General features: G+C 42.7%; 1 protein-coding gene across 1 annotated transcript in view; it reads right to left on the minus strand.

The window, feature by feature from the left end:
- Positions 1-1,456, minus strand: part of MAN1A2 (mannosidase alpha class 1A member 2) — a 182,391-nt gene extending 180,935 nt beyond the window's left edge. The window contains exon 1 of the mRNA XM_032881268.1: positions 1,046-1,456. Coding sequence (XP_032737159.1) covers positions 1,046-1,347 — 302 coding nt within the window. The 5' untranslated portion in view covers positions 1,348-1,456. The remainder of the gene's footprint in view (positions 1-1,045) is intronic.
- Between the last annotated feature and the right edge of the window lie 17,575 nt (positions 1,457-19,031).

A 19,031-nucleotide genomic window follows, 5' to 3' on the forward strand; every position in this document is an offset into this window, starting at 1 on the left:
TTATCCCAAGTATTTAACTTAGGCTCACGCCTGAATCTAAGCTTCTTCAAACACCTTGTGCTTAATTTAAAAAGTGAAAACTAATGTCAGCTGAAAACAGAATTCAAGTATATGGGTTTTTTTCACATACTCAAAAATTATTGTAAGAAACGGGAAAAGGAGGGGATTTAACAGGTGAAAAAAAAAATGTAGGTTTGAGAAAAGTAAAATACTTTCCCAAACTCTTCTTTTGACACAAATTGCATAAATGATTTAAAGAGATAGTTACTGGAGCTCCTATTTTATCCTAATTCCGCAAGACTCACCCAAGCTCTCCTCAAATTTGGTGATTTGAAAGAATGTGAACCCTTTCATCAATCAAATTGCAAAAGTTATTTGACACACTCCAACCCACATATTTAAAAAATAAGAAATTTAAAAACATAACCAAATCTACACACAAAGTGAAATGCCTGTAAGATTCAATGATATTTTTAACATAACTGATTTCCATATGGAGCACCAAAACAGATCCCCTGAAAATAACAGAAATCAAGGTATTTTTGTATGCTAAGAAAGGACAGGTACATTCTGCCCATCGTTGGTCTTCCTAAAAATCTAAGATTCACTACTAATCTTTAACTACAAGCTAGAGAATAAGAGCCCTTTGGGAGAGAAAAAACTTATAGAAGCTGTCAGGATTCAATGAGTCTATTTCACAGGGTGGCACTAAGACTGAATGCAATACATTCTAATAAATAAAGCAGCATATGTGATCATTACTTTAGATTAAATTTTCCTACCTCCCAACTGCTCACATCAGACCTAACATCTCTGAGCACAAATGTTTCTCCTACATAAAACAAAGGAGTTGCACTTTAGACTGGGCTCGAGGAGCCCTTCCAGTCCATGGTTCTATTCTATCAATTTTGAAAAAACCGTAACTCTAATGACTTAGGGAAAACTACACCTTACTGAAAAAAGAAAAATGTAAGACACGTTTGGTGCAATAAACCCCACCTTGCTCTGCCAAATGTTAATAATAAAACTTCTGATATAAACAAACCTGTGTCTATGTTCATCAGGTCCATGGATCAGGAAGACTCCAGGGTTTTTAGCCCCTTTGATGGCATCAACATGAGGAATTAACACATCTTCTAAACCCAGGTCAAAGCGTTTGTGTTTTGAAGAGTCTGGAAGGAAGAAAAATGCCCCAAAACACAGGGTGATGAAGGCACTTAGAATAAGAAGAAGGATAAACTTCTCGGAAAGTCTCAAGGTAGCCCTGTGATGTGGGAAAGAAGGTGGCCCCAGGTTCAGAGGTGGTATCCTTCGTCCAGATAAGGGCAGCAGGGCTGGGGTAGTCATCGTTTACGATCTTGGACAGAATATATTATAAAGTTCTCATCTTATATCAAATGTACAGTACATTGAACAGTCTCCAAAATCTTGGCAAGAAAAAAAAAAACCTCAATTTTGCTCCTCTTAACGGACTGTTGTGCTTTTTATTTTAATAGGGCACCTCTTTCACGCTCGTCCAATTACATTCAGAAACGTGTGGCCCCCACACGATCACTAGTTTGCGTTCTGTGATATTTTCTCTGCCATTTGGTTTTCAGTACCTCATCGGGTTATCCCAAGTCTCCTCTTCATTCCTAAGAGTGGATGAGGCAAGCAACACTGCAGAAACGATACAAGGTGGGGTCTTCCATTCCTGCACCCCAGCGAGATGCTCCAATGTGGTCTCCCGCCCCAAAAGTGAGCCTGCCCAGATCCGAGGAGTTGCAGAAGGCTCACTTAACCACCTCTGGTGCTCCACTTCCAGGACCTCTTCACCTCGGTGGTGGAAAAATAAGGGGCTCCTCGGAAGTCTGCCAACAGGGAAGGAGGGCGGTCTCCCGCCTCGCCTGGAAAGCGAAGCGGCGGCGCCCGGCGAAGTCGCAGGAAGGGGGTCTCGCACGCCCGCGCCTCCCGACGCCGCCCCCTGGCTCCAGGCTCCGGGGAGAGCTCCGCCGCTGCCCCCTCGACGGCCGGCGCGAAGGGCATTCGCGCCCCAAATGCCTGCGCCCTCGCAGCTGCCGCCGCCGCTGTTGCTAGCGCACGGGTCTGGCGGGGAGCGGAACTTCCTCCTCCGGCGGCCACTGAGAAGCCCCGGCGTGTGCGGGGGGGGAGGGGAGGCGCGGCGGCCACCCCCGCCTGGCTCCTCCTCCCGCTCGCCGCCGCCGTCGCAGTTAACCCCGGCGCCTGCTGTCCGGACGAGGCCGCCGGTAACCCCGCCGCGCCCGGCCGCAGTGACCGGGCCCCCGCGGCTCCGCAGCGTGGGAAGAAGACGAGCCGCGGCCCCTCAGTCGGAGAGCCCGGGGCAGGCGCCTGCTCATTCCTCGCTCCGCGCTGGGGAGGCGGCCGCCCCGGGCGCGCAGGAGCGGCCGCGCCTCGGGAGGGCAGAGGTCGGCTCCGGCTCCGGCTCCGTCCTCGCCGGCCGCGGGCCGCCGGGGGGGCCTCCTCGGCGCCGCCTCCGGTCGCTCGCAGCGGCTTGCTCTGGCGGCGGCGGGTGCGGGAGAGGCGACGCGTCCACGCGGTGCGGGGCTGCGGCCCGGTCCTCAGCCCCTGCCTCCTAGGCCCGAAGAGAGCAAACAGCAGAAGGCCGACGCCCGTTGGGCACACGCCTGCAAGGGACCGGGAGTACGGGGGTGGAGGGTGGATGGCGCGGGCCGGCCTACCGCCCCGACTCGCGAGTGGGCGTCCCCGGGCGCCGGAGTGTGAGGTGCGCGCGCACGCTCCCGGCCCCGCCCCGCCCGCGCTTCGGCCTCGCGCCGCTGCGGGCTCCGCCGCCCGCGCGCCCCCCGGAAGCGTCCTGCTGCCGCTGTCTGGGCGCGCAGTGGGCGCGGGTCGCCCCCTGCTCCCGGCTGCCAAGTTTGCCGCTGCCAGGCGCCTTGCCATCGCCAGTTGCTGGCATTGACCCGGCCTTGGGGAGATGGGGGGAGGGCTCGGGTCGCGAAGGTTTTCGCCGCAGTTAAGGCTTAGCGGAATTAACGGGCTCCGTGGAGCAAGAATTAATCTTGCTCCGTGGGAGTCTTGGCTTCTGGTATAGACCGTCGGGCCCTAGGGCCCAACGGCGGGATCTCAGACTTCTTCCCTGTAGCCCACGGGCACGTTGCTGGGCACCCGAAACTCGATCATCAATACGGAGCATCAACCATGTGCCAGGCTCTGTGTTAAAAATGGCGACCTGGCCTTTCCATTAGGTTTCTTTCCTGCAGAATGGGTGACACCAGCCTATATGACCCTGTATGAAAGCAGCCTCCTCGTGATTCAAATACTGCAATACGTTTTCCAGTCATCCCACTCACCACCACCACTCTTGTTAAAAAAAAGGATAAGTATGATCGAGAAGGTGCTAAAACCCAGAAGAGCAATATTGTTTAAGTTCAGGCTTAAAAACAATCTAAATAGTCAATTCCTTCATCCATAATATTGAGAACCATGTTGTGATTAAGTCTGAAAAAAATGTTATATCTACGTATTGTCGCTTGCAACTTACTTTCACATTGAGTTTTATTCTAATATTAAGGTAAATTCTTATTCCCTCTATGCATCCTTACTGATGGCTGGGGATTGGAGAGGAGGCCCTTAAATGTCGGGGAAGAAAAAGACAGTCTTAGCTCACTCATGCTCACTGGCACAACTCAAAGTACATTCCAGTCTGCACTATTTTCAGAAGCTCTGCATATCTAACTACCTACCATATGACAAAAGAAGTCATTGTCGTTGACCATGCTTCACCAAATCAAACAGAGAAAAATGTTAAGGGAGGGCCCCCTCTCACGAGTTCACGCCCTCATGCTGGCAGTAAAGTGTGCTCAATCCAAAATGAGGTTTCTGTTGGACACTTGTGAAGGATATGTATAAGAAAGGCCCTGCCTTCCAGAAGTGTCTTTATAAAATGTGCCAATTTTATGAATAAGTTTCTAATCCTGAGCCTCTCCAGAAGCCAAAGGAGAAGAAACATGGGTTTCCTGCTGGTGAAGTCATTATTTCCCATAAAAAGATGAGGGAAAATAAATATTGAGCTGTGAATGACATAGCAAGTTATGTGATTCTTGAAAAGTAAATATCTAAGTTGACACCAAATCATTAACCACAGAGAGATCAATCATAGGAAACCTGCCACAACCTAGTGTGACTTTGGCAAGCTCAACCTCATAGCTTATGGAAAAGGCTTATACGTGATCCTTCTTTCTCGCTCTTGCCTTTCTGCAAAATTCATTTTTCCTTCACAAGAGTAAAAACCTCATTATTTAAATTTGGATTTTTATAGATGTTTAGATGCGGTCTAAATGCAATTCTAAAGCTATTGATGCTATCAGTTATTTTATTATAATCTTACACAAGCATCACAAAGTAGCATGTAAAAAAGTAGCATGTAGTGTGTGCATATAGTCTCTTCTAGAGACTAGGTCACTTTCAAATAAGTTGTAAAAGAATCAGCATTGTTTTGTTGGTTTTCTTTAAAGCAAGTTGCAAGTATATTCATATATATGATTACAAGTATATAAAAATATACATATAAAAGATTAAAGGGGAAGATTTGAAAAAAGAAGTATGGCTGTTGTTAAGAGGCTGGTATTACATTTGATTTTCCCCGTATGTTTTATTTGTGTTCCTTTTATTATTAATTAAATAAATAAATAATATTAAAGAAACTGGTACTTGAGAAAGTTGAGGTCATATTTCTTATAGGTGGATTCAGTTGTACCAAGGTGAAAACACATCTGGGGGCAGTCAACAGAAAGCAGAGAGTATATATAAAACAGGGAAGGATCTCATTCTAGAGAGTGCAAAGAGAATATCTCATTTCTAAAGAGTAGTTATGCTTTAATCAAAGGCATAGGTAAGATTCCAAAGTGGCAGATAAAGTGTTGATTTCCCCTTTATAAATCCATATACATTAATTGATATTTCAGTAAATATGACTTAATTACTAACAAAACAAAATTTACCTCTACATATTTTGGATTTATAGGACCATTACTTAGATCCATTTATATATTACAATGTAAAGGTTATTTGTGTTCAATCATATGTTAATTTTTCCATTACCAAAACAATTTTAAGACCTATTACACACACACACAAACATATCATCTAGCTCTGTTTACAGTAAAATTGAAGTTATAAGCTAGAGAAAAAGATATACACCTGATATGCCAAAAAAAGCTTTTGTTTTACTTACATAACCTATTCCTTCTTATTTTCAACTGATTCCCCAATATCCAAGAAAGATGTTAGAGGAGAAATTACCAGACATGGCCACTAAATGCGTAGAGAATCAGGCTTTGGTCCTGTTCTTTCTGTTTTCACATTATTCTTTGAAGCCTTCTTCCTCAGAGGGCAGGAATGAACTGAAGTTCAATGTTATGAAACTCTCAGGTTAGCTCCATGAAAATCAGCAAAGCCATAAAAGCTTTAGGTGTCTCACTGAACCAAAGTGTTTGAGGTTCTTTGGCCCATAAAAGACAGATTTGTTGAAAGACTAGTATGTGACATACCCTATGAGGTGCTAGAGATTTGGAAAAAAAAAAAAAAAAAAAAGTCAGAATCCCTATTTCAACCAGATCATGGTCTAGTGTGGAGAGAGAGCTGAACACAGACAATTATAAATTGGGGGGGGGGTATTAATGTCAGAATAAAGCCCCAGGGTTTCCTGGGAACACGGAAAGGGCGCCAGAGTAAGGAGAGGGAGATTGGGAGTGTGTAGGGGAAGGTTCCTGAATCAAGTGTCACCTGAAACTGAGCCTTTAATTAACCAGGAGGAGAGAGGGAGGGTGCCCCAACCCAGGGAGCAGATTATGCACAGGAACCCCTTGCTGCTTTTTCCTGCCACTTATCTAGAACCCTTCCCTGCCTACTCTTCCGAAAAATAGCTGCCTGGCCCTAATCCCCCAATACTCTCCAACTGAAAAGTAGGAATTTTCAAATTTTAGAAAAACCTGTTCCTACATAAATTGCTAGGGCCTCTCCCAGAGCCCGAGACAGGACCACGCAAGGAGGAACCCAGAAGCTTAAACTTCACTGGGCTCATATAAATTACTTCTGCTCTGAATCCAGCCATATCCAAGGCTAGTTCATCCTTTGACCTTCTCCGTTACACGAGTCTATAGATTTCTTTTTTTCATCAGAATCAGTTTCTGCAGGTTTCAGTGTGAAGTATTGTCTGATACTCAGCATGTCTGCATGGAGGTGCTCTGCCTGCCTGTAGTATGCAAAGAAGCATCAGTAGTCTTACCAATGTAAAGGACCACTCTTCGGGTGGCCAACAGGCTTGGGCCAGGGACAAAAGTGGGATAGAACCAAGAGAGAACAACGGTCTTCTTGAGCAGCTAGAGGAGGAGGAGAAGACCTAAAATTAAAAGGGCTGGACGCAAGTGACAGCAGACCTTAGCAGCCCCCTACAGAGACCTTCCAATGGATGCTCACATCCACCTTTATAAAAAAGCAGCCTGACGCTAAAGGAAGCTAAGCATTCTTTATAAATACTCATATTAAAGTTGTTTTTAATCTAGTCAAGGCAGATGACTTAGAATATGTTTCATTGATTTATATGTTCATTCATTAAATATTATTGAGCATCCACTGTCTACTGATGCTATGGCATGTTCTAAATAATCTAATGGGGAATAAAATATGGGGGGGCAGCTGCATAGAATGAAAAGTATATAGGATCTGGAACTAAGAATCTTGGGCTTAATCCTGCCTCTGCCATTTACCTGTGTGAACTTGGAAACAATTGGAGTCCTTCCTTATGTTTAGTTTCTTCATCCCTAAGATTAATATAAAAGTACAGACCTCATAGGTTGTACTTCCTCATTGTGGGGATTCAGTAAATATTAACTACAGTTTTTATTATAGGCATTGGGATGAGAAGGTGTTGGCAGGTGAAAGGAAGTCTTGGAAGAATAACAAAGAACATGGTGTGTGTGAGGGGCATCTCCTTTCCTCTGGCCCCATTTTTCCAGGATGTGGGTAGGAGGGTGTTCCATGAGAATATGACTTTTGTCTCCTTACACCACTATCCTTCACACTCAGGGGTGAGTTTCTTGATTGGTGAATACCATTACATCCATTGGCTCATAGTTCTTAACTGAATGGAGCTAATCTTTTAAAAGGCCCTAGTTAGTTAGTGGGGATTCATCCTTTTGTTCCTTTTCTGCCCCAGAATAGTGCAGACAATGATCTTGGGTAAACAAGTCTGCTTTGCAGATCCAAACGTCCCCTGTGGTTGGCTGTTCTGAGGCTACATTCTGCAGGAATTAGGAGCTGGTATAGAAAATCAGCAAGCCCTTTTGGGTTACAGATCCAGAACCCTGTTCTTTATTAGCTTACCTGTATTAAAGCTGACATTTTAAAAAATCTCCACTTGACTGTCCTCTATGTCTTATTTCATCCAAAACTGAGGGATGGGACGGGGAGAAAGAGCATGCAATTTATTGATCCTCTAAAGTAATTAATTATGGCCAGAACAAAAATGGTAGAGGGAAGGATGGTGAAAGATAAAACCAGAGAGATAAACATGGAAGGATTTCTGCTCAAGTGGTTGGCACAATAAGGTCACAATTTGCTCCCTTTACTCCACACAACTAGTAATGATAATTAACATATGGAAAGAGAAAACAAAAAAGACACAACCAGGCTCAAAAACAAATAGCCCTTCTCATAGGTCAGAAATAGAAGGAAAAGTCTGAAGCAGTCTGAAGCCACAGGCCTACTGAGTTCTCAGGTTTGAAAGCCGATTTTTGTCTCCTGCAAGGTGACAGGAACTAAAGATACTCCAGATAAGGTGGAAGGCAGGAACCGGGCTTGGTTCTTGAAATCAGAAGCTCCCGGAAGGAGGCTGAAAATAAACTACTGCCAGCCAAGCCAAACAGCTGGCCAAGTGACAGGTTTCTGCACTATCTCCAATATCACTGTGGGGTCGAATCCTCAAAATGCCAACATGACACCCGATTCTCGAATGGAGATTCAGGGAGGCAAGTGGAGATGAAAATCACTGACCATGGAAGGGTGAGCACAGAGTGAGTGAGAGGGAAAAACAAAACAAAACAACAACACGCAGAAAAACCAGCACTAAACTCAAACAAAACAGAAAATAGAAAGTGAGAACTTCCTACTCAAAACGAGCCTGACCACCAAGCTCCAAGCATATATTGATTTCTAATACTGAGAGATAGATGATCAACAGAATGAACATGCAGAACATGAAATTACGCCAGATAAAATTAACTCTATGGACCTGACTGAGATTTTTATTTTTTTTATTTTTTTATTTTTTTTAAGATTTTATTTATTTATTTGACAGACAGAGATCACAAGTAGGCAGAGAGGCAGGCATAGAGAGAGGAGGAAGCAGGCTCCCTGCTGAGCAGAGAGCCTGATGCGGGGCTCGATTCCAAGATCCTGAGATCATGACCTGAGCCGACGACGAAGGCAGAGGCTTAACCCTCTGAGCCACCCAGGCACCCCCTGACTGAGATTTTTAAATTAATATTTTTGCATTCTCAAGATAATAAATGAGAAGGAATTAGGGACATTTTAAATGGACAAGAAATTAGGGAACAAATACAAGCTGAGTAAATAATAGATGAATGTGAAAAAGAACTAATAGAAATCTTAAAAACAAAAATATGGTCACTGAAACGAGAAAATCAATAATAGATGGCATTAAGTCTGGTTCTGGCCAAAGTTGAAGAGAAGTAATGAATTAAAGGGAGGTACTGAATAATTCACCCAGAACACAGTATAGAAAAATAAAGAGATTGTAAAATGGGAGCAAAAATGTTTAGATTCATGGGAATTCTTGGAGTGGCTCCAACATATGTCTAATAGGAGTTCCAGAAGGAAAAACTGAAGGGCAGCACAGAGAAACTCTACCTAAAAGAAATGAGAAATGACTGAAGGCTTTCTAACCAAAACATCAGAACACCTTGTGTAGCAATCAAGATAAGTAAAAGTAAACTCACACTTTGGTGGCATTATAGAGAAACTACAGGGCTATGAGAATGATGATAAAATCTCTCACGTTACCAAGGGGAAACATTCCTTATCTACAAGTTACCAAAGGGAAAACATTGGTTATCTACAAAGAGACTATAACTAGAGTTCTCAAAGGCAACAACAGAAACGAGAAGACAGTTGAATATCTTAAAAGTTGAATGGAACACCAGCAAGCAAGAATTTGATTTCCATTTAAGGGAGAGGTCAAAATGAAGACATTTCCAACCTAAAAGACTAATAGCATTTATCACCCTCAGACCTACATCCAAAGAACTACTGAAGAACATCTTTTCCCAGTAAGAAAAATAACCCCGGAGGGAAAGCACAAGATACGAGACACTGGTGAAGGAGGGAATTAATAAAATGTGATGATAAAATTAAAAATAACTACTTTAGTGTTTAAAAAAATGACAAGAAGAAAGGAAATGTACAATGGATGACTAAAGTGTGCTAAGTCCCTTGGGCGATGTATAGAAATAATGACTTTGAATGCTTTGTCTATAGGATATTTTATACTAATAAAAAGCTGATCTAGAACTTCTAAACCTGCAGAGAGGAAAGAATGGCCAAAGGTTGAGGAAATTCAATATAGAAAGCTGATCATTGAATAGAAGGAGAAGGAAGGGGGAGAAAAGCACACACAAAATAGAATAGTAAAATTAAGCACAAATATATCAGCAAGTACGGTAACTAAACAGATTTAAATTACTTATCAAAAGACAGATTATCAAGTTGGTTTAAAATAACATTCAGGGGGCGATGGGTGGCTCAGTCAGTTAAGCAGCTGCCTTTGGCTCAGGTCATGATCCCAGTGTCCTGGGACCCAGTCCTGCTCAGCGGGGAGCCTGCTTCTCCCTCTCCTTCTGCCGGCTGCTCTGCCTACTTGTGCTCTCTCTCTGTCTCTCTGTCAACCAAATAAATAAAATCTTTTTAAAAAATTAAATAAAATAACATTCAGGTATGTAATGCTAGCAAATGACACACTAAACCACAGAAATACTGGACATAAAAGGTTAAAAAAGATAAATTATCAAAATGCTATCAAAAAGAAAGCTGATGAAGCATTATTAATATCAGACAAAAAAGTCTTTTAAACTAAATGAAATAAAGAGGGTCACTACCAAGAAGTTGAATGCACCTAATAACATAGCTTTCAATTACAGAAAGCAAAACCACCAGAATTACAAAGAGAAATTGACAAGCCCCGTGTCTGAGTGGGAGATTTTAACGATCTATCAGACACAGCTACATCAAGCAGACAAAAAACAGAGGTAATAGAGATCGTATCATGAAGGGCCTCTAAGGCGGCCACATTAAGGAGTTGGGTTTTATTCTGAGAGCAATAGGAAGGTATTAAAGGGTTTTAAGCAGGGGAATGATTAGATCAGATGTGCATTTTTAGAAGGATTGCTCTGGCTATAAAATGAAGAGTGGACTTCAGGGTGGTCAGACTACATAAAGGCAGGAAGACCTTTTAGAAAATTCTCTCTACCATCTAGCCAAGAGATATTAATGGCCTGAACTACATAATGGTATTGGTGACGAACAAGAGGAAGCATTACAAGAAGCGTTCAGATAGTATAGTTGATTGGGTGGCAGGAGAGAGATGAAAGATGGTGTCTGTACATCTGCCCTAGAACACTTAATGCATGAAACTGAAAAAGAAGAAGAAGAAGAGGTTTTTTGGTAGGGGGGAGATAGTATTTCCTTCTTTCTGATTATACCACTTAACATTCAGCCCATCAATGTAGGCATTCAAAATGGTTCATTAAAAAGTTAAATTATATTTGAGGTGCCTGGGTGGCTCAGTCAGTTGGGCACCCAACACTTGATCCGAGCTCGGGTCTTGATCTCAGGGTCATGGATTCAAGCCTTGCATTTGGGCTCCATGCTGGACATGGAGCCTACTTTAAAAAAAAAGAAAATTAGATTAGATTCATTCTACGAGGAATACACAAATCAATTTTAAATAACATTTATCAAAAAGTATTCTACTTTTAACTGCTGGTGCTTAGGGAATGTTTCAATAATCTGGGGGGAAAACGACACTTTCACAATACCAGAAAAATGTGTATATATTCTAAATAATCATTTTCCACATGATAATAGTCCTTTAGGATTATTTATATTTTTATTACAGATTTTCTTACTTTTCTATACATAATAGTTTTCAAACACACCTATATGCCTAACTACTGAAGTGGTAAAGCAGTCATGGCTTTCCTTAGTGTACAGCTGGTATTAAAACAAGTAAATCCGATATGTTGACCTATGAATATTTACACGGAGTTAGAGGTTTCAAGGCATATAACTCCTTTCCTTTCCCTGGTTGTCATTAATTACCTTAAACTAATGTTTCAGTTTACAATGTGTGTCTATCCTTCAGAGAGCAATGATTTTTGCATTGACAGAAGGTAGGACGGGTGTATATATTATACGATCAAACTGAAGTTACTTATAAATGCTGAAAATTAAGGAGCTATTATTGCAAAGGCAATTTAGTAGCTTCAAGCATGAAAAAGGGTTAAAGGACTTACAGATTTCCAATTATGAATTTTAGGGTTTTGTATTTACCTTACAGCCATTGTGAAAGGCAAATGAGATTTAATTTTAAAGTTACAAATGTGTAGTGCGATTTCAGGCTAACATCCTAACACACAGAGTTAAGTCTGAGTCTGTAATCCACCACAGGGTTGCTCCAACAGCCAAGAAACCTTTTGGAGTCCTACAGGGAATGCCTGGGTGTCTGCACATTGGAAGTTTCCTGGTTGTAATAGAGCCATAAGGAGCTGTGTGACTCTAGCATTGCCTCTTAAATGATGGCAAGGATGTGTTTTGAAAAGACAGAACCCTTTTTTGTGTCCGATTTTTAAAGCGAACACTTTCTTTATTTGAGGGCAAAAATTACATTAAATTTCACACATGGAGTCTGCTCTTTATTACAAGCCATTATTGGATAATTTCACTTCAGACCATATTACTTCTTCAAATGCAGACCTCTGCATTCAGGGGCAGAGCAAGCAAAACAGTGAAGTGGGCTCCTCTCCTTTAAGGGCAACTGGTATACCACTCAACTTCCAGCATGATTTGGTTACCGTTATGCTATTTGGACACCTCTCCCCTTCATGGAAAAATGCTAAAATCTCAGAGGTCCTGCTGATAGCAGTGCTGATAGCAGACTGGAGGAGTCTTCTTCCCTATCATGGAAGCTGAAAGAACTGATGCATGATGCTTTTCTGATATTTTGCAAAATTATAACTACTTGTTAGTTTTAAACAGCACGGAAATAATTAGGACATTGAAATAAAATTATAGTTTGTATTTCCAGCTGAGCCAGATATGTTAAAGATGAGGGGTTTTTTTTCTTGCTTTCGTGTTGGTGGTAAGCTTTGTTTTCAAATCCTTGTACTTCCTAGAAACATATATGGAAGGAAAGAAGGAAGAAGAAGGAAGGAAAGAAGGAAGGAAGGAAGGAAGGAAGGAAGGACCAAGGAAGGGAGGGAAGTGGAGGAACTAATGTACCAGTAGATATGAATAATGCTCAAAAATTACACACACTGCACAGAAAGAAAGATTCATCAAGATTTGAAGATAGAATCGGCACTAACAGGAAAAAAAAGTAATTGTATCATTTCCACAGCAGTAATGTTAATCATTATAATAACATAACAGCAAGGAACTTGGAAAGGTTTTCTCTCATTTTTTAAGCAAAATACCCACAGTGTCCCCACAAGACACTATCTTATTTTATGATTTAGGGGAAAATGAAGATTCCTCAAATGTCTGTTTTGCTATTTCATACAAAGTCATTCTCTGCATCTAAACTAAACTTCTCTCCTGCCTTAACTTCTCTAACAGTGATTTCTGTAGGCCGTGGGGAACATGAAAGCCATAGCATCTCTGGGGCCACGGGTTCCCTTAGGCTGATATAACAGGAGAAGCAGAAACTCCTCATCTAGGTGAAAAACAGGGCTAGGGAGTTACCTCTTAGCCCAAGGTAAGCCATCAAACTAAGTACTGCATAAATATAGAAAAAAGAACACTGGGGAGCAATCTGAATACAATCTGGAGGGAAGATAGAACATGAAGTCGATTATGAGTAAGGGACACAGAGGTTCTGGGTTGTAAGTTTCCGTAATAGAGGTGGGTGTCTTGAAGAGACCATGGCTTGCAAAGGCAAGGAACTATATTATTTCTAAGGAAATAGCCAAAAAGTCTAGAGGCACTTACATCCCAAGGCTTTGTGGAATCATCACTTCATCATTCATTCATTCATTCAACTAATCTAATTTATTATTGTCATCATCATCCCTGATGTCAGACATTCTCCACCTTTCTCTGTTAACCAGATTAATGCCCCACATTTGACTGACCCATTCCAGTGATTCTCAGTTCTAGTCGTATATCATGATCACCCATGAAATGTTGTTTTTAATCTGTGTGCCCCAGTCCCTTCCCTGGGCCACTAAATTAAAGTCTCCTGGGGTAAGATGTGGTCATGTAATGAACCCTAAGGAGCTAAGCTGGGAACAAAAGCCTGCTACAGCATCCCGGCTATCTACCTTAGGCCCAGTCTTTCTGGAGCTCTCTGAGGAGGACCCACGGTTCAGGCTTAGGTAAAGAAAAAAACACCTACAGGGTTCCAGCAAGATGTCTTTGCTCAGGGCTCCACTGAAGGTAACAAGCTTTACGACGTCTGGTTGTTTGGTGAAGGTATAGAGGTGATGAGGCGAAAGCACTGGGGGCAGGTGTTGCCCATAAATGGTTTCAATTCATGTACTGCCAAGGAAAGGAACCATGGCTTGTCTTCCATAATTTGCATAGATGATTTCATGAGTTTTTGGCAAGTCTAATACAATTCCAACAGTTGGAGGGAGGAGGGGGTAAAGACTGGGAATAAGAGCACAGACCCTAGGGTCATGCCGCCCCAGGTTTACCTACTCGTTGTATGAGCCTGGGTATCTTCCTTATTTAAGTGCTCTGTGCCTCAGTTTCCCCATCTGAAGCCTTAGTGTAATTGTTCCTACCTCACAGGGTCATTTCAAAGACCCAGTAAGTCAGTACCTGTGCAGCTCAAGAACACAGCCTGGTACAAAGTGTTAGGTATACAGGGTCAAGGGGGTTTGATCAGGGAAGATGTTTTGCCTACTCCCCACCACCCCCGAGACTGGCTGAGATGTCAGGACTTTGCACTGAGCCACAGACACACGCTCTGTCTTGTTTTGATCATTTCTTTAGTGAATTTGATGTGCTGTGACCCAGGCAGCGCTGCCCCTCAGCTTATATTGAGCCATAAGAACAGGGACCAACCCTGAAGAAACCTTGAGTCCTACCCTTTCTTGGAAAAGTCTAATAGAGAAAAGAAACATTATCATCCTGAGAGCTCTATTATTACTGCCTTGGGAATCTCTAGAGTCTGACAACATAATTTGTCAAATCAACTCAGACTCAGTCTACCTCTAGTGCGCCCCTTCCCCGAGAGCCCCCAGTCCTCTGCCTGTGCATTTATTTATTATATAACCCTTAACACTTTAGTAAATTCCTTAGAGCTCCCCCAATATGCCTTGCTCTTTTCAGCCCCTGGGCTTAGCAGAGGACCTTGCCAACCCACAGCCTGTGGTTTTGTTTCTAAGATTTTATTTATTTATTTATTTGAGAGTGAGAGAGAGAGTTTGTACAAGCAGGAGGGAGGGGCAGAGGGAGAAGCAGACTCCCCACCAAGCAAGGAGCCTAAGGCTCCTTGACCAGGATCCAGGACCCCAGGATCCAGGACCCCAGGACCCCAGGATCACGCCCTGAGCCTAAGGCAGATGCTTAAGGGACTGAGCCACCCAGGCGCCCCACACCCTGTATTTTTTGATATGGACTTGAAATGGCCTTTTTATTTGTCAGCCTTTCTCTCAAGGCTGGAAGCTCTGTGAGGATCAGGACTGAGTCTGCCTGGCTGACCATTATGTCCTTGGCACTGGGCGCTGTGAGGACGTGGTGCAGGCACTCCACAAACATGCAAGGAGTGAACAGCGAGATCTCACTACTTATGGAACAGGACTTGACCACTTGCAGCTGTGCAACTTGGGGCGGGCTACTTGACGTCTCTGATCCCCAGCACAAGCATTACTTCCTCAGAGGTTTTTGCAGCGACTAAAGGATGGAGCCCAAGGAAAGCAGCTGGCACCGTGCCCAGAGCAGAGTTAATGCTAATAGTTAATACTGTTTTAAAAAGAACCACATCCAAGTGCACCCAAGCCTTTCATTTTCCTAATTTTGTCTCTTTCCTTATTCAATAAAAATAGATGCTACAACCATAATTGTCACTATCAAACCCCCAGAAAACAGGGGAGACGGGATGAAAGGTCAGAGGGTACCACTCAGCAATTATCTCAGGCAGACATTTATTAACACTAATTCATTAATATTCATTAGACAACTTATACAGACCGGGTAGAGCATAAAAAGAAAATGGTCAGCTGAGAGCTCAGCCTACCTCCACACCAGTCCTCCACACAGAAATTAATCCAACACAAAAATCAAACATTTGCAGAGCTGAAGCAAAAGTCAGAAAGTCCAGCTACATGGGCCCCTCTCCTTGCCCCACCCCACCCAGGAACCTGGTCTCAAGAACAAAAGAATCAACAGTTCCATCTCAGATGACATTTGAAAAATCTGTATTTGGATTAAAAAAAAGAATAATACTAATGTGTTCTTATTTTTCAAGTTTATCCATTCCGTTTTCTCCAGTTTTATTGAGACATAATTGACACACATCACTGTATAATTTTAAGGTATACAGCATGATGGTTTGGCCTGCATATATCATGGATCTGTTTTGCTTTTGCTGACAAAATGCTTTTGATGACAGTAATAGCTAACACCTATTGAGCGTCTACTGCCTGCCAGACAATTGGCACACGTTATCTCTTGTAATTGTCAGAACACAGTCATTTCCACTTTGGAGATAAAGAAACTCAAGTCTGCCTTTGAAATGGCAGAGGTTTAGAAATGTGCCCAGGATCAAGGGGTGAGCAGGAACCAGGCTGTCTGAGCCCACAACCTGCACGTGATGCCACGGACCTGCGGCCTGAGATGCCAGCCTTCCCTCCCATTGCCTGGCAGGTCTGGCCCCATCCTGACTTCTCATCTCATTCTGGTCTCCTGAGGGTAGCTCTTCTAGTCCCTGAGCTAAGCAGCATCTCTCTCCGTCTGATGAATCGGGGTGATATTTACTGCTGTTCCCATAACATCTGAATTGTAGGGAGCCTGGCCCTTGCCCTTCCCCGCAGGGAAGAGAGTGCTGTGATTTCATGGCAAGATTACAATGGGGTAACTCCTCTCTCTACTCCTTTAGGCACGCAGGCCCCAGCGAGCTCCCCCACGGAGGGGAGTCAGCCACTCAGGCAGATGCGAGAGTCTATTAACAGACAGCATGAGCTCTGGGGGAGAGAGCGCACCAGGAATAAGGCAGGCTATTAGGGACCTGTATTCACTGCATCTGGCTACAAGATGTGAGTTGTATTTGGTATTAAGCTGCCACTTCATTCTACTTGGGCACGGGGTCTTCCCTACTTAAAGACCTAGTCACTCCTGATCTCCCTCCCTAAGAGGAAAGGTGCTCTGGATTTCATACTGCAGATGAACCTTATTTTGCAGAAATTCCAGGAACCTTAATTAAGAGCTCTCAAAACATCACAACAACCCCATTTTCTTCTATCTCATCCACAACACGCTTAAATGATACTTCTGTCTGTCCTGACAAAATTATAAATTTGTAAAGCTTCTACACATTTGAAGGCTATTTTCTTTTTTTAAAGATTTTATTTATTTATTTGACAGAGAGAGATCGCAGGTAGGCAGAGAGAGAGAGGAGGAAGCAGGCTCCCTGCAGAGCAGAGAGCCAGATGCGGGGCTCAATCCCAGGACCCTGGGATCATGACCTGAGCCGAAGGCAGAGGCTTTAACCCACTGAGCCACCCAGACACCCCTGAAGGCTATTTTCAAAAACAAGAATAAGAAGGCCGGTTCTCTAAATATCAACCATTTACACTCCCCGCCCTTCCCCAGGCTCTCCCTGATGGGAAGACAAGAATGGCCATTTAATGTTTTAAGAACACTCTGTAAGCCACGGTGTGTACTGATTCTGCATGTGGAATGTTTATTTGCTAAGAAAAACCTCATTTCATTCCAATCATAGGTTGCCTCGGTTCTATTTCCTAGGACGAGCAGGAGGAAACTGAATAAAATATCACTGCGTTTCCCATTTTCATTTTTTCTGCATGAGGTTAGCGGTGACGGGAACCTGCTTTTCAAAGCAATTGCGTCTGTAGCAATTGGCCTGTGGCTGAGACTGTCGGTCCCCAGCTGGCCTCGAGGTAGTCGCAGAAGCAGTGAGCTGTGGCCAAGACCTTTTCCTGATTTAGCTGTTATTCCAGAGAGGAAACCTACATAAGGAAGGATCATAGCAAAAGCACTGACAACAGATTTTTTTTTTTTTTTTTTTTTTTTTTTTTTTAGGGAAGAGGGTATGGGGTGTGGGAGTAGGGATGCAGAAATTGAGGATTTTAATCACAGATTTTTTTTTTCCCCTCTCTTCAAAGTTCCACAACAGCAAAGTGGGCTGAAAGATAGGTTGATGGCTGCTGCTGCTAAATCCAAGAGATAATGGAAGAGCGCCCCTCCCCCTCTCCTACATGCATATCCACCTCCCTCCAACACCCAGCTATTTCTGCTTGAGATTTTTGCTTTCACTTTGGAGGAATATTTTCTTCCGTCAGGTGCATAAATACAATTATGAAACACTGCTTGTTTCCCTAGTCTCACGGCGAAGCTACCTTCTCCTAAAACAAAAGGAAACGTGGTTGTTTGGTTTCCCCTGCAGGTGTAGTAACATTAGTTACTGAATTTCCTATTCTCTAAATTGTTTAATGGCAGTGCTTTTTGGAGTCTTCATAAAAACAAACCTCATTCAGCCAGAAGACAGACCCTAATTGAAGTAAATCTTAACTTGCCTAAAGTGATTAAAGATAAGTGAGTCTATAGTTTGACTTCCCCTATTTGAAATTCTTCTCTGTCCACAAAGTATATATAAATCTTTATGGAATGACCTATTAACTGCCTGCTGCGGGGACCCAGCTTTGGGCTTTGTTTCAGCTATAAAATAAGGTCACTCTACTTTTGGTAAAAACTGATGTCGCTGCTTTGGTAATTAAAATCTACAGGGTCCTGAAGAGATGATATATTTAAACCTCTAAAACATAATGTGGAAGCTGTAAAATTACAAAAGGAGAAGGGATCTGGGCTCCCGATGACTGCTCATCAATTTATACATTAGTAACAGGGTATTTATGTCACCCTTAAAAAAAGAATTTCCGAAAGTTTTCTTAGAGCTTTAAATCCAAGTCTTGAACCTCTCCTTGTCTGGCAGACCCCCTCCACTCCAGCGGGTCACCTCTAGAGAGGGCAACACTTCAGAGAGTATCATTCAAATACCTACATAAACTCACTGACTCTGCTAGGAAACCCATACTCCAAAGGAACCGACCTGGACTTTAATGTAGATTTTTTTGCACCAGCTGAAGAGGCGGTACCTAGATGAAATCGAACAAATGATTTACTTGTTGTGAGGGTCCAGTGTTCCCACGGGCTAGGATCTTTTTTTTTTAAGTTACTCTTTGAGCTAAAAGACTCTTAAGCTAAATCTTTCAGCTTTTTATAACAAAAGTACCCCAATAACAAAACTATAACAAAAGCACCTCGTTGGGCAAGATACTTAGCCTCGCTAAGCCTCATTTTAATCATTTATGAAACAAGCATAATCATAATTTATTTTATGAATCATATGATCATTATTAAGTATTAAAAACAATGGTGCCTGTAAAAAGAACAGTAAGCATAGTCCTAGCAGCTGGTAAGCACTTAAGAAATATGCGGTATTCAAACCAGAAAAAGACACTAGAAAAAAAAGAGAACTACAGGCCAATATCTCTGATGAACACAGATGCAAAAAT

This window comes from Lontra canadensis, unplaced genomic scaffold (genome assembly GCF_010015895.1).
Source record: "Lontra canadensis isolate GAN:19392208 unplaced genomic scaffold, GSC_riverotter_1.0 scaffold75, whole genome shotgun sequence".
Lineage (NCBI taxonomy): Eukaryota > Metazoa > Chordata > Mammalia > Carnivora > Mustelidae > Lontra > Lontra canadensis.